This window comes from Pygocentrus nattereri, chromosome 1, assembly GCF_015220715.1.
Source record: "Pygocentrus nattereri isolate fPygNat1 chromosome 1, fPygNat1.pri, whole genome shotgun sequence".
NCBI lineage: Eukaryota > Metazoa > Chordata > Actinopteri > Characiformes > Serrasalmidae > Pygocentrus > Pygocentrus nattereri.
In genome coordinates, this window is record NC_051211.1 from 23,801,125 (window position 1) to 23,814,311 (window position 13,187).

Sequence of the window (13,187 nt, forward strand, 5' to 3'; positions counted from 1 at the left end):
CTCACTACCAAAGTAATGGTGCATAGTTGAACAGTTGCTAAGCAATGAATGAAGGAGAAAATGAAGATATTCAGGAAAACATGCAGAGCATCAGGATTTTGATCAGCTGTAACACAATGACAGATTTGAAATTAGTTTACTTTTATTGCTGTGCTGCTAGTATGGTTTCAACTGTGAGTCAGAACAGTTGTCATCATAATTGTCATTTACTCACAATTACCTAGTGGCACCCATAAAACCCATGGGATGATCCGGGCTTGGATCTCAGCAATCTAAATTCTGTTTTGAATTCTTGATTGGTAAAAAAAACACAGTGCAACAGTAAAAAAGAATAGCCTCTTAAGTTTTTTGTGGCCTGTTAGTAAATCCATCTGACTCATGTGGTTAACAGAACATGTTTATTGTGTTGTTGCTGCTTTGTATCTTACCAACAGAATCACTGTAACACATGGCCTCCTGTGCGAGTGTCCGCAAAAGAAAGTAGCACTTGTGAGGACAGAACAAAATCATATAAACCTCACAGGTTGTTTGACAATCAAAGGTTGAAAAGTTGGTGATGTGAAAGCCCATATATGAAACATGCAAGTGAAGTTATTTGCATCCAGCAAGTAACTGGATTTGCAACAGACATTATGTTAAACACCAGTGACGATCAGTAACACCAGTGACTCCTGTGCATTGATAAATGTCTATGTTCTGTTCATTGAACCGCATTGAAAAACATCTATCACCAAAATAGTAACTTTACAGGAGAAGGCAAAATGTTTAATGCAAATTAATGTAAAGAGGTTTTCTTTCAAGTGACTTTGGAGCAGTTGTATTACCATAGACCACTAGCAAGAGTTTGCCTGCACTGTAGTCTAAAACAAAATCCTCCAAAAGGGGTCACAATAGCACCCTGCTGGTTTGCAGTTAGCGTTGATTGCCAGAATAAAAAAAAAGCCTGTTTTTATCTGTTTAGTGAAGTAAATAGCACTGATTTCACGAGGGGTGCTTCATCTCTTTAAATTCTTTCCCAAATCCAGATGTTATCACAGATCTCATGATGACTAGGACAATCATTGGCAATAACACCTGGGAAATTAGACCTTATTTTCTATTTAAACCTGGGTCTCTGCATGGAAACCTTTCTGATTAGGCACAGTTTTCTGGATATTACGTCAATCTCATAGAACGTGATTTGGTCATTTTGGTTGCAAATTACTTTAAGATGCTGCAGGAAAATGACCTCATATTTGCTCAGTATGACAGACGATGAAGCAATATCAGTTGTAGTTTTTTTGGACTACGTATTGGGAGTGATTGTTTTCTAATGTGATAAAGTAGTACCACCAGGAGATCAATATCTAAAAGACTTTAGTGTTTAAGTTTCTTGGAGATCTGCTGATTATATGGCTGTCAAACACTTACTGAAATGTGATTGGCTGATGGCAGGCCTTTTTTCTTAAATCGTATTACCTTTTGAGCCAGGCTGGTTCATACGGACAACTTTTAGATGAGTCACATTTTTGCACATTGCAGTGTCACCTAGCAATGTAGTTCCACCATCATTTGACGATTTCCTATGACTCCTTAAGGCACATGCCTGTGAAGGTTTGTAACAACTGATTTAGCGTTTCTGAATTAGAGCTGTATATGTGTGACCTATGAGATGTAAGCTGTACCCTTGTTTTTGGTTCAGGTCTGGACACTATACAGTGTTGAACTTCCAACATTTATTTGATACTGATTAAGGTTGAGTCTCTTGGGATTTCTCAGTCTCTTGAGATCTCTTGACTTCTGCAGATCAGGTGAAAACCTAGGGACTGGTTTGTGCTCAAAAATGTGTGTGATTTTGCATAAAATGTAAATTATATTAAAATAAAGAAGGTGGAGCTATTGGATGGTTATGAGGGTGTTTGTAGATCATATGACTTCTTATGAGAGAAATAAAAAATTGTCTCTATGACACACAGTCTAGGAGATACAGACGAAAACATTTAATGCTTCATTATAGCACCATCATCTAGACTGTTGGACTGAGTGGGCATGCCTGAGTAGCTGGAGGGATTACTGACTAACTTTCATGTCTGTACAACATAGTTTGGTCTGCATGAACCATTTAAATAAAGAAGGAGCAACGGATGAAGAACAAAAATCTTATCAATCACAATACTGGGTGCTTGGACCCCTAACAAGAGGGAATTGACAGAAAGCAGCACTAAGAATTCTGAGTAGCACCATCCCAGAGCTAAAGTATTTCTATTAGTCAGAGGGCCCATTTCATGAAAACAGATTTTTCCTTATTTTTATGAAACACAATGTTTTGTTTCCAACAGTCCACATAATCTTTATGTTGAAACAAAGCAGCTAAAACAGCCTGTTTTAAATTTATTGTTTTTTTGTGTTGTCGCAAAACCAAAACATTTACATACGTCAACTTATTACGTCTAGAGCAGTTTAGCTCTGCCCATCTATTGTCAGAGTTATAAGGAGTGTTTCTGCCAGGACTGCATCTTGAATGAGACACAAAACAGGGCAGCCAAACAGAATAGAGGCATTTACATATACCATAAAGACAGTGGCAAAAACAGCCTGTTTAATTCTAAGCGATTAAAGTGATGATGGACAACGGTAATGAAAAATTAATTACTGTGTTCATTTCTTGTCACTGTTCAAATATAAGCAAACGTGTGGACCATAATCAGACATTTGTAAAAATGGTCAGATTTTTTTTGTCTTTTTCCTGCCACTGAAGCTTGTGTTCACATGATTCTCAGGTGGATTTGATGTACTAATCATAGGCTTTTGTCAAAGTTAGTGATCAGAGTAAATCAGAAGAGGGAAGAACACCAGGAAATTCAGAAATGTGTGTAAATATTTCACGAATGAAACTTCTCAATCAAATTGTTATGCTGATATTATTTGTAATGAAAACCAATGTATTACGCCCTATTCAAGCTTTACTCGGACAGGTGCTATAATCTGAGGGATTACCAACGAGATTTGTGATTTTAATCCGGTATGAATCTGCAATGTCCAGATTTTTTACAAGTTTTGTACGTAATAATTCTGGATTAACTCATCTTCTATACTTTGGTGAACTCAGAGCTCCCTCAGTAATAGTAATCTTGTTCAAATCCGTCATTTAAAAACAAAACCAGGTAACAGAAAAAAGTGCCTCCATTTTTTTCTTTCCTTTTTTGTGATCTGAAGACAAGGCTAACAGCTAAAATGGAGCTTGAGTTGACCCAGTTCCTTAATCCTCAAGACAGGTCTACTGAAATCCACAATAACAATGATTATGCACCATTATTTTGATTTGCTGTTGATAACAGATATCACCCCACGATGTACTTTACATGCGATGTAAAGTCTCCTCCCTCATCCGGTGCTGTGTTGTGGGTTTTTTAGTCGCACAACATGCTGTTATTGTTCAGAAATGTGGCGACTGTCGCATAATGCTGAAGTGAATGTGCAATGATGTTTCAACCTGAGCTACCCAGTCAAATCACACCCAAATTACATAACTGGACCTCCTCTGAAAAAGAATGCAAAAGAGAAGGTCTCAGACTTTTTGACCTCACTATTGTTCAAAATTCACAGTTGACCACTGACAATCATATCCCAAAGGTGTCTTTATTGGTCGAACCCTAAGAAAATACTACTTGTTAACGCTAACAGATGACTGTAGGCAATGACTGAACGAGACACAAGCCAGTTAAAAGTAGAATGGTTTATTGTCAATTTCATTCTCATTATCATTCAGGATTTCTTGACATGGATTTAGTCATTCTACTCAAAGGTAAACACGACTGGTACTGTTCCCAACGATAAATGCTTTCAGTATCACCTCCCCCCACAAAAACTCTCTGTCTCACACACGCTTGCATATTGAAAACCTACAAATGTGTACCTAAACAAATACGAAAATGCTAAAATGTGCACACTCACTCGCGCACGTCCGCCATAAAGTGCACACTCGTAACACGCGTACACACATATAAACACACGCTCAAAGCGCTCTTGAAGTTGTATGTAAGACTGGTAGTGCAGCAATATGAGCAAAGCTCTTTTTTTTGTGTTCCAAACTCAGTTCTTTCCGTTCTTCTAAACCAGCCCCAACTCTTGCTGGAGAGCGTTGTCCTAAATGCATGAACTGTACTAAAGTAATCTTAGTCATTTTTTTTTTCTTTTTTTTCCTGTCAGTCTGGCTTGGTGAAATTTCACAATGATGAGCTGAAATAGCTGGCACATTTCCATGTATGAGACCTAAAAAAAAAAGAAACAAAAACACACCAAAACAAATAAACAAAATATTTTGGTATTTGGCAAAATCAGGATTCGCTTTCTGGGAGAACCCCTGAAGAAAACAAACCTTCACAAAACCAGAAATAAATACTGTGGGTCAATAAATAAAGCACCAATGATATGCGAACAAAGCGATTTGCTAATGTGAACTGTACAGTAGAAAGAAATTCCGTGCTGCAATTCTACGATATAAAACTGTGAACTGCAGTTTACGACTCGCACGCTTTTACAAAAGGCTTGCTACACTAAACAGTGACATACCTTCTCAGGCACGGGCCAATCACAGACTCATTTCCTTTTTATCGACATGTCTGACTCAATTCTCAGTTTCTTCTGACACGTGGTGGAAAGAGGATATGCAGACAGTGGAGCGTTTTGGTCAAAACATGCCACACAAGGATGGTAATGTGACCCAGGATGGACCTCAGGCTGCTGATCCAAGATCAGCATGTTAGACCTTAGTAGGTTCATGAACTTCCTGCTCATCTTAGATCAGCATCTGATGGCCACCTTCACACTGAACGTAGTCATTCCAATTCAAGAAACACATAAGCGACGACTAAGAGGTGCTTATATATTTTCATTGCAAACAGAAGCCATGTTGCTGAAAAATAGCAGCAAAAATGGCCACTGAGTTTTGCTCCTTGAATCTGTCAGCTTGACTGTCCTGCAGTAGATGTAGCTATTTTGTCAGCATAACTTGGCAAGTCCAAGAATTGGAGAACTGTACAAGCAGCATGAGATCCATAGAGCCCACTACAATCCAGATACAGCTGGAGGAGAAAGCCTTCGGTGTTCCTTTTGAGGTCTTCCTCCTCTGTCTATATCTTAGGGAGAAGATAGAGTAGATGTTTCATCAAAAAGGCAAAGTTCACAAGGTTCATTCATCCAAGTGCCGGCATTTCGGTTCCATTCATTTCGGTAGGTGTCCAACTCTCTGTGCCAAAGGCCACTGTTTGGGTGCAGAAGGTCTGTAGTTAAGGTTCCCTATATAAAGTTCTACTAGTTTTCGCTATTCTCTGATTGATCCCTCACTTGGATTGATCCCAAGGTTGGCTCTCCAATGCCATACAGTTGCTAGGAGACAAAGAGGGCTGCTAGGAGCAACGTTGCCACGGTGATCAACAGCCGGTCTCGAGATGGACTGCTGCCGCTGACGCTCTTCTCCAGTTTGGGAATCTTGGGGTTAAACTCATCTGAGCCAGAGAGAGAAAGAGAAAGAGAGAGAGAGAGAGAGAGAGAGAGAGAGAGAGAGAGAGAGAGAGAGAGAGAGAGAGAGAGAGAGAAAAAATAAATGGAACATTTTTATCTCACAAATCAAAGATAGACAGAGGGAAAAGTGCAAAAGAGGGCACATAAACACTTCTACATTTTAAATAATGCTATCACATCCTAGAAGCCCACAGTACTAGGCCTTTTGTTGTCCTTACAGCTGCCTTTGAAATATAAGCAAGATAAAATGCATTAGTTAGAAATCCCTTCATTCCTGCTATTATTACTGGCTCAGACATTGTCAGGCTCTGGTTATGATAAAAGCGATAGCAGAGCAAGAGAGGAGAGTGCTTATCTACATAACTGCATAATAGAGGAAGAGAGACCAGAGGAGACTGATGGTAAAAGAGAAGCATGAAGAAAGGAATGAGTGATAGGGAACAGAGAACCTATCTATAATAGGTTCACCAGAAGATGTTATCAGTAGGCGGTGAATATAGTTGATGTACAGTATTGTGCAAAAATCTGAGACCCTTAATTTTTATAGTTTCCCTTTAAAACCGCCATTAAGGACAAACTATTCACTTTTTAAGGAAATATTTCTAAGGAGAATAGGAATGCATAAGCACAGGGAAAAAAAATAAATTAGTGGAAAAACAGGAAAAAAATAATGGTCACACTTGATGACCTACAAAAACCTAAATGGTCACACTTTATTGGGATGGTCCCCTATCATCTATTATATATTTAGAAACTTAACACACTTTCTGGTGATACTAAAGTTAAATATTAACAACAATAAATTAGAGTTAGGTCTAGGAGTAGGTGTAGGTTTTGCCTTAAGGTTGGGGTTAGGATTAGGTTTAAGGTTAGATTTAATAGAACATTTCACACATAGCTTCAGTTGCATTTAACAGATATTTAGTTGAATGTTAGCTAAAAATAAACTGAGCAATGGCTCCCAAGTGGTGCAACGGTCTAAGTGTTGGCATACTTTGTTAGCCTTCACCCTCCTAGTGGGTGGAATTGGAGATGATTAAATTGGGGAGAAAATTGGGTAAAAAAAAAAAAGGAATAATAAACTGAGCGTCTAAACCAGCCATTAGGGGTGTACTTTGTGTACTTCTGGTGCCGGTCCCAAGCCCGGATAAATGGTGAGGGTTGCATCAGGAAGGGCATCCAGCGTAAAACTTGTGCCAAAACTGTCCTGCGGATCACAAATATGATTGCCATACCGGATCGGTCGAGGCCCGGGTTAACAACGACCGCCTCCGGTGCTGTTGACCAGCAGGGTGCCGGTGGAAATTGGACTACTGTAGGTCGAAGACCATCAAAGAGGAGCGGAGGAAGGCGGGTTAGAAGGCAGCGAGAGAGAAGGAAAGGCAGGAGTGTGGAGGTTAGAATAGGGACTCTGAACATAGGGACAATGACTGGTAAAGGCAGAGAGCTTGCAGACATGATGAGGAGAAGGAAGGTAGAAATTCTGTGTGTCCAGGAGACCAGATGGAAAGGAAGCAAGGCCAGGAACATTGGAGGTGGATTCAAACTGTTCTATCATGGTGTAGAGAGGAAGAGAAATGGAGTAGGGATAATCCTAAAGGGACAGCTTGGGAAAAGTGTTCTGGATGTAAAGAGAGTGTCAGACAGGATCATGAGCACAAGTTGGAGGTTGATGGTGTGATTTTGAATGTGGTCAGTTCATATGCACCTCAGGTTGGTTGTCAGTTAGAGGAGAAAGAGGAATTTTGGAGTAAGATGGATGAAGTGGTAGATGGTGTGCCTAGAGAGGAGAGATTGGTGATTGGTGCAGACTTCAATGGACATGTTGGTGAAGGGAACAGAGGGGATGAAGAGGTGCTGGGTATGTATGGTGTGAAAGACAGAAATGCGAAAGGTCAGATGGTTGTAGATTTTGCAAAGATAATGGAAATGGCTGTGGTGAACACGTATTTTCATAAGAGGGAAGAACACAGGGTGACATACAAGAGTGGAGGGAGGTGCACACAGGTGTATTATATCCTTAGCAGGAGATGCCACCTAAAGGAGATTGGAAATTGTAAAGTGGTACCAGGGGAAAGTGTAGCAAGGCAGCATAAGGTGGTTGTCTGTAGAATGAGATTAGAAAGAAAGAAGAGGAAGAGAGTGAAGACAGAACCAAAGATTAGATGGTGGAAGCTGAAGGAGGAGGGTGGTTGCAGGAAGTTCAGGGAAAAATTGCAACAGGCCCTTGGAGGCAGTGATGAGCTACCTGAGGACTGGGAAACTACAGCTAAGGTGGTGAGAGAAACTGGCAAGAATGTGTTGGGTGTTTCGTCTGGTCAGAGGAAAGAAGACAAGGAAAGTTGGTGGTGGAATGAGGAAGTCCAGGAGAGTTTTCAGAAGAAGAAGGCAGCTAAGAAAAAGTGGGATAACCAGAGAGATGAAGGAAGTAGGCAGGAGTACTGTGAGGCTAGTCACATAGCAAAAAGAATGGTGGCAAAGGCTCAGGCCTATGATGAGCTGTATGAGAGGCTGGACAGTAAAGAAGGAGTAAAGGACTTGTATTGTTTGGCTGCAGTAACTACAGAGGTATAAAGTTGATGAGCCACACCATGAAGGTATGGGAAAGAGTTGTTGAAGCAAGGCTAAGTTGAGAGGTTCAGATCAGTGAGCAGCAGTTTGGTTTCATGCCCAGACAGAGTACCACAGATGCAATTTTTGCGTTGAGAGTGTTGGTAGAGAAGTACAGAGAAGGTCAGGAGTTACATTGTGTCTTTGTGGATCTAGAGAAGGCATATGATAGGGTGCCAAGAGAGGAACTGTGGTACTGTATGAGGAAGTCAGGTGTAGCTGAAAAGTATGTTAGGGTGGTGCAGGACATGTATGAGGATAGTGAGACAGTGGTGAGGTGTGCAGTTGAAGTGACAAATGGTTTCAAGGTGAAGGTAGGGTTACATCAGCCCCTTCTTGTTTGCAATGGTGATGGAAAGGTTGACAGATGAGGTCAGGCAGGAGGCTCCATGGACCATGATGTTTGCAGATGACATTGTAATCTGTGGTGAGAGTAGAGAGCAGGTGGAAGAGAATCTGGAGAGGTGGAGGTTTGCACTGGAGAGGAGAGGAATGAAGGTCAGTAGAGATAAGACGGAATACATGTGTGTGAATGAGAGGGAGGCAGGTGGAAAGGTGAAGATGCAAGGAGTAGAGGTCGTAAAGGTGGATGACTTCAAATATTGAAGGAGTAAAGGACTTGTATTGTTTGGCTGCAGTAACTACAGAGGTATAAAGTTGATGAGCCACACCATGAAGGTATGGGAAAGAGTTGTTGAAGCAAGGCTAAGTTGAGAGGTTCAGATCAGTGAGCAGCAGTTTGGTTTCATGCCCAGACAGAGTACCACAGATGCAATTTTTGCGTTGAGAGTGTTGGTAGAGAAGTACAGAGAAGGTCAGGAGTTACATTGTGTCTTTGTGGATCTAGAGAAGGCATATGATAGGGTGCCAAGAGAGGAACTGTGGTACTGTATGAGGAAGTCAGGTGTAGCTGAAAAGTATGTTAGGGTGGTGCAGGACATGTATGAGGATAGTGAGACAGTGGTGAGGTGTGCAGTTGAAGTGACAAATGGTTTCAAGGTGAAGGTAGGGTTACATCAGCCCCTTCTTGTTTGCAATGGTGATGGAAAGGTTGACAGATGAGGTCAGGCAGGAGGCTCCATGGACCATGATGTTTGCAGATGACATTGTAATCTGTGGTGAGAGTAGAGAGCAGGTGGAAGAGAATCTGGAGAGGTGGAGGTTTGCACTGGAGAGGAGAGGAATGAAGGTCAGTAGAGATAAGACGGAATACATGTGTGTGAATGAGAGGGAGGCAGGTGGAAAGGTGAAGATGCAAGGAGTAGAGGTCGTAAAGGTGGATGACTTCAAATATCTTGGGTCAACCATCCAGAGCAATGGACAGTGTAGAAAAGAGGTGAAGAAGAGGGTGCAGGCAGGATGGAGTGGGTGGAGACAGGTGTCAGGGCTGATGTGTGACAGAAGGATAGCAGCAAGAGTGAAGGGGAAGGTTTAAAAGACAGTAGTGCGTCCTGCTATGATGTATTGTTTGGAGACTGTGGCTCTGTCTAAAAGACAGGAGGCTGAGCTGGAGGTGGCGGAGATGAAGATGCTGAGATTTTCGTTGGGAGTGACAAGGATGGACAAGATTAGAAATGAGCAGATCAGAGGGACAGTGAAGGTGGAGCAGTTTGGAGATAAAGCCAGAGAGGCCAGGTTGAGATGGTTTGGACATGTGTTGAGGAGGAATAGTGGATATATTGGTCAAAGAGTGTTGGAGATGGAGCTGCCGGGTAGAAGGAGAAGAGATAGACCTCAGAGAAGGTTTATGGATGTAGTAAAGGTGGACATGGAGATGGTTGGTGTAAAAGTAGAGGAGGCAGTAGATAGGGCAAGATGGAGGCAGATGATCCGCTGTGGCGACCCCTAAAGGGAGCAGCCGAAAGAAGAAGAAGAATAAACTGAGCGTCTGCAAAGCATCAGCAATGGACCATCCATATAAAGTATTACCACCTAAATTATTAACAAACTTTCTGGTGATAGTTGATTATCAACACCATTAGGGTAAGGGTTAGGTTTAGGAGTAGGTGTAGACTCAGGGTTGAAGTTAAGGTTAGGGTTTAAGAAATGAGGTGAATTATATAAAAATTTTGTTCAATTTAAGTTAAAGGCAAGTTAAAACATCTGCAAAGCTTCTACAATGGGCTGTCCATACAAAGTGCTACCAATGGGTCTCCTAACAAGCGTGTAAGACCTGATAAACCAGAGCCACCATCATATGATTAGGATTACTTGGATCATGAGAAGCAGAAAAACTCAAAGCAAGACTTCAAAAAAAGAACAGAAGCTGTGATAAAAGCAAAAAGTGGACACTAAATATTTCAGATTTTATAGTATGCAGGTGTATGAAATAATGTTGGCACCCCTGGTGAAATTAGATCCTTTATTGATTTGTTGATTTTGAAAAAGAACATAAAATGTGGTATGTGCAAATTATGCCACATTACACGTATATTTCATGCTTTCATTTTTTACAATATGTTAAAAGCAGCAAATATATAGACATGTTGCACTATATTATGCAAAAACACTGGGTGTTCAAACTTTCGCATAGAACTATATCAACTATTTTTTGTATTCCTGTAATATATAAGTTTTCTAGCTTTTTCCCCTGAAAACAAACTGTACTTGTAGGTTAACATTGCACTTAATGGTTGTGTTAAATGAAGGGTTCTCAGGGTTCATAGCACTACAGGATTTTAGGAACATTTAATTTAAAAACATTAGTTTTTTTATTACATTTTTTCTTTACTTTTGTTATCTTAGTACTTGCTGTGATCTCTGTTGCCTCTGTTGTTTTCCCACCATTGATTTTATACGTGACCTTAAGCTTGGAAAAGCTCTGTATAAAGAAAACATATTATTCCTATGACTATTATTATTATTGTTATTAAGAACAGACACACAAACATCATCACTGCTGTCATAGATGTGTCTATTTGTCAGTCGTTTGGCTTGAAAGGCATTTTGTTATTGTCGCCAGTCGCATGTAAAAATCCAACTGGACCCGTTTTTACTTGTCCTAGACAATCACACAGTCTTGGTGTCTGACTAGAATAATACTCACACACAAATACACTCAAACACTCATGTGCACACACCTCATGTGTCTTTACAGGGGTTCTTCTTAATAAATGTGCTTAAATTATTGTTAGGCCATTGTTGTTTTGCAGTAATGTTAAGAGGTTAATCTTACTAAAAAGTAAGCTAATAATTCAATTAATTATGCAAATTACATGTCTAAATTGTTACGTGTCCAAACCTGGATCAAGTTGTTAAGTAATCTCACATAGACTCAAACATCCATACTGCTACATAAATAGTCATAAATAAACAGTAATAAATACATTTTTGCAATTTGTTTACTAATTATTATTATTAGTGATTTCACAGCTGTTGTTAAGTGGTTTCTGCAGTACCTAAGGTGGTTGCTAGGGTGTGGCTAGATAGGTGCAATATTATCCAAGGTGACTGGATACATTTTATGTATTGATTATTCCCCTCACAGTGCATCCCGAACAACACTAAACCTACATAGTAATAAATAAACAATAATCAAAAAAGATATGTTATTAGTTTACTACTCAATATTATAAGCATTGCTTTATACACTACATATGTTAAATGCGTCATCAAATATCAGTTTGAATTATCAGTCAGAACTAAACCTTGGTCCAATGTCCACAAATATTCAAATCCAAAAACAAGATATAAAATTTAGGTATAAAATTATCGGCTGAAGCTGATTTAAATCTGACAGCATCGCGCATCCACAGCTGCACCTTGATCCTGGAGGAACGCAATTTCACTCCACTGTGTACTTGTACATAGAAGGAATGACAATAAAAGCCTCTTGATTTGACTAAATAAATGAAAGCAGTAATTGCATTCACTGAAATGAGACATCATTGTTGTTTTAACTTCTCACTTGGTTTGGAGAGCAATGCTGAGTAATGCTGGTGTATTTGTTAGCTCTGTAGCCAATTCTGCATGTATTCTAGCAGAACCTGAAATACAGAAGTGTTTTTGCTCTCATGTTGCTTTGCTTTATTCCACGCATGGATCTGTGCAACTGTAGACCTCTGTGTGAGTATTAACTGCTAACCAAACAAAACTCGGAAGATGGTTAATTTTGCCAACTTTAGGCTTGTACTTACTTTCAATGAAGTGCTTGAAAATCTGCCATATATCAATATGCTAGAGTTGAGGTTATTAGAGTATTCAGCATCATAAAAGTACAATATTTTTTGACAACATGTTAGACACAAGCTAATATATTAGCCCTTAGCCAATATACCATTGCTATCATGCCAAAATCTCCATTTTTGTAGCTTCTTACTTTTTTGCAGCTTGAAAACTCTGGTCACCCTTTGCATTGTGCTAAAATTCCATGATGAATAGACCAACAGCAAAGTTCAGAATAAAAAAAGAACAAAATCTTATTGTGATAACTTCCATTACAAGTTCAGACTGTTTTTCCTTCTCTTGTAAAGTTAACAGCAAGGAATATGAGGATTTGTTCCGATATGCGTACGAGGAACATGCTCTTTTTTCCTCCTCTTGATTTCGAGGTGGGGAAGATGTGAGGGACAGTCTGTCCTGCTTGTGCACCTGCTTGTTTCATTTATATAGCAATGCAATCAGTATTAAAATTTGCTTTATTTGCTGCAGTTGAATGTGTAGTTTGTTGCTTTTGTGTGCTGAATTGAGAGGAACAATACAATCTGATATATTGTGTTTACACTCATACTACAGTTGTATGCAAAAGTTTGTGCACCACCAATCAAATGACATCCTCTATAGTGAAAAGACTTCTGCATATTTTATTGGCCAATTACTATTTATTTGCTGAATTTACACATTGAGAGAAAAACAAGAAAAATGTGGCCTGCGTAAATGTTGCTTTATGTTCCCACAACATATTGAAATTAGCAACTAGATAGAAATTATGCACTAAAGTTTGGAGACAATGGCCGTATTTAAGTTCATTCCCTGTAGAGGCCAGTGAGGGAAAACAACCTGGAAGCAGAACTGCAAGGACATCTGCAGGCAAACAGATGCTAAATAATCCAACCAGCGAGGTGGAATTGAGTGAT

General features: G+C 39.8%; 1 protein-coding gene across 1 annotated transcript in view; it reads right to left on the reverse strand.

The window, feature by feature from the left end:
- Positions 1 to 3,700: 3,700 nt before the first annotated feature.
- Positions 3,701 to 13,187, reverse strand: part of efna3a (ephrin-A3a) — a 161,263-nt gene continuing 151,776 nt past the window's right edge. Inside the window, exon 5 of the mRNA XM_017715372.2 lies at positions 3,701 to 5,486. Coding sequence (XP_017570861.1) covers positions 5,368 to 5,486 — 119 coding nt within the window. The 3' untranslated portion in view covers positions 3,701 to 5,367. The remainder of the gene's footprint in view (positions 5,487 to 13,187) is intronic.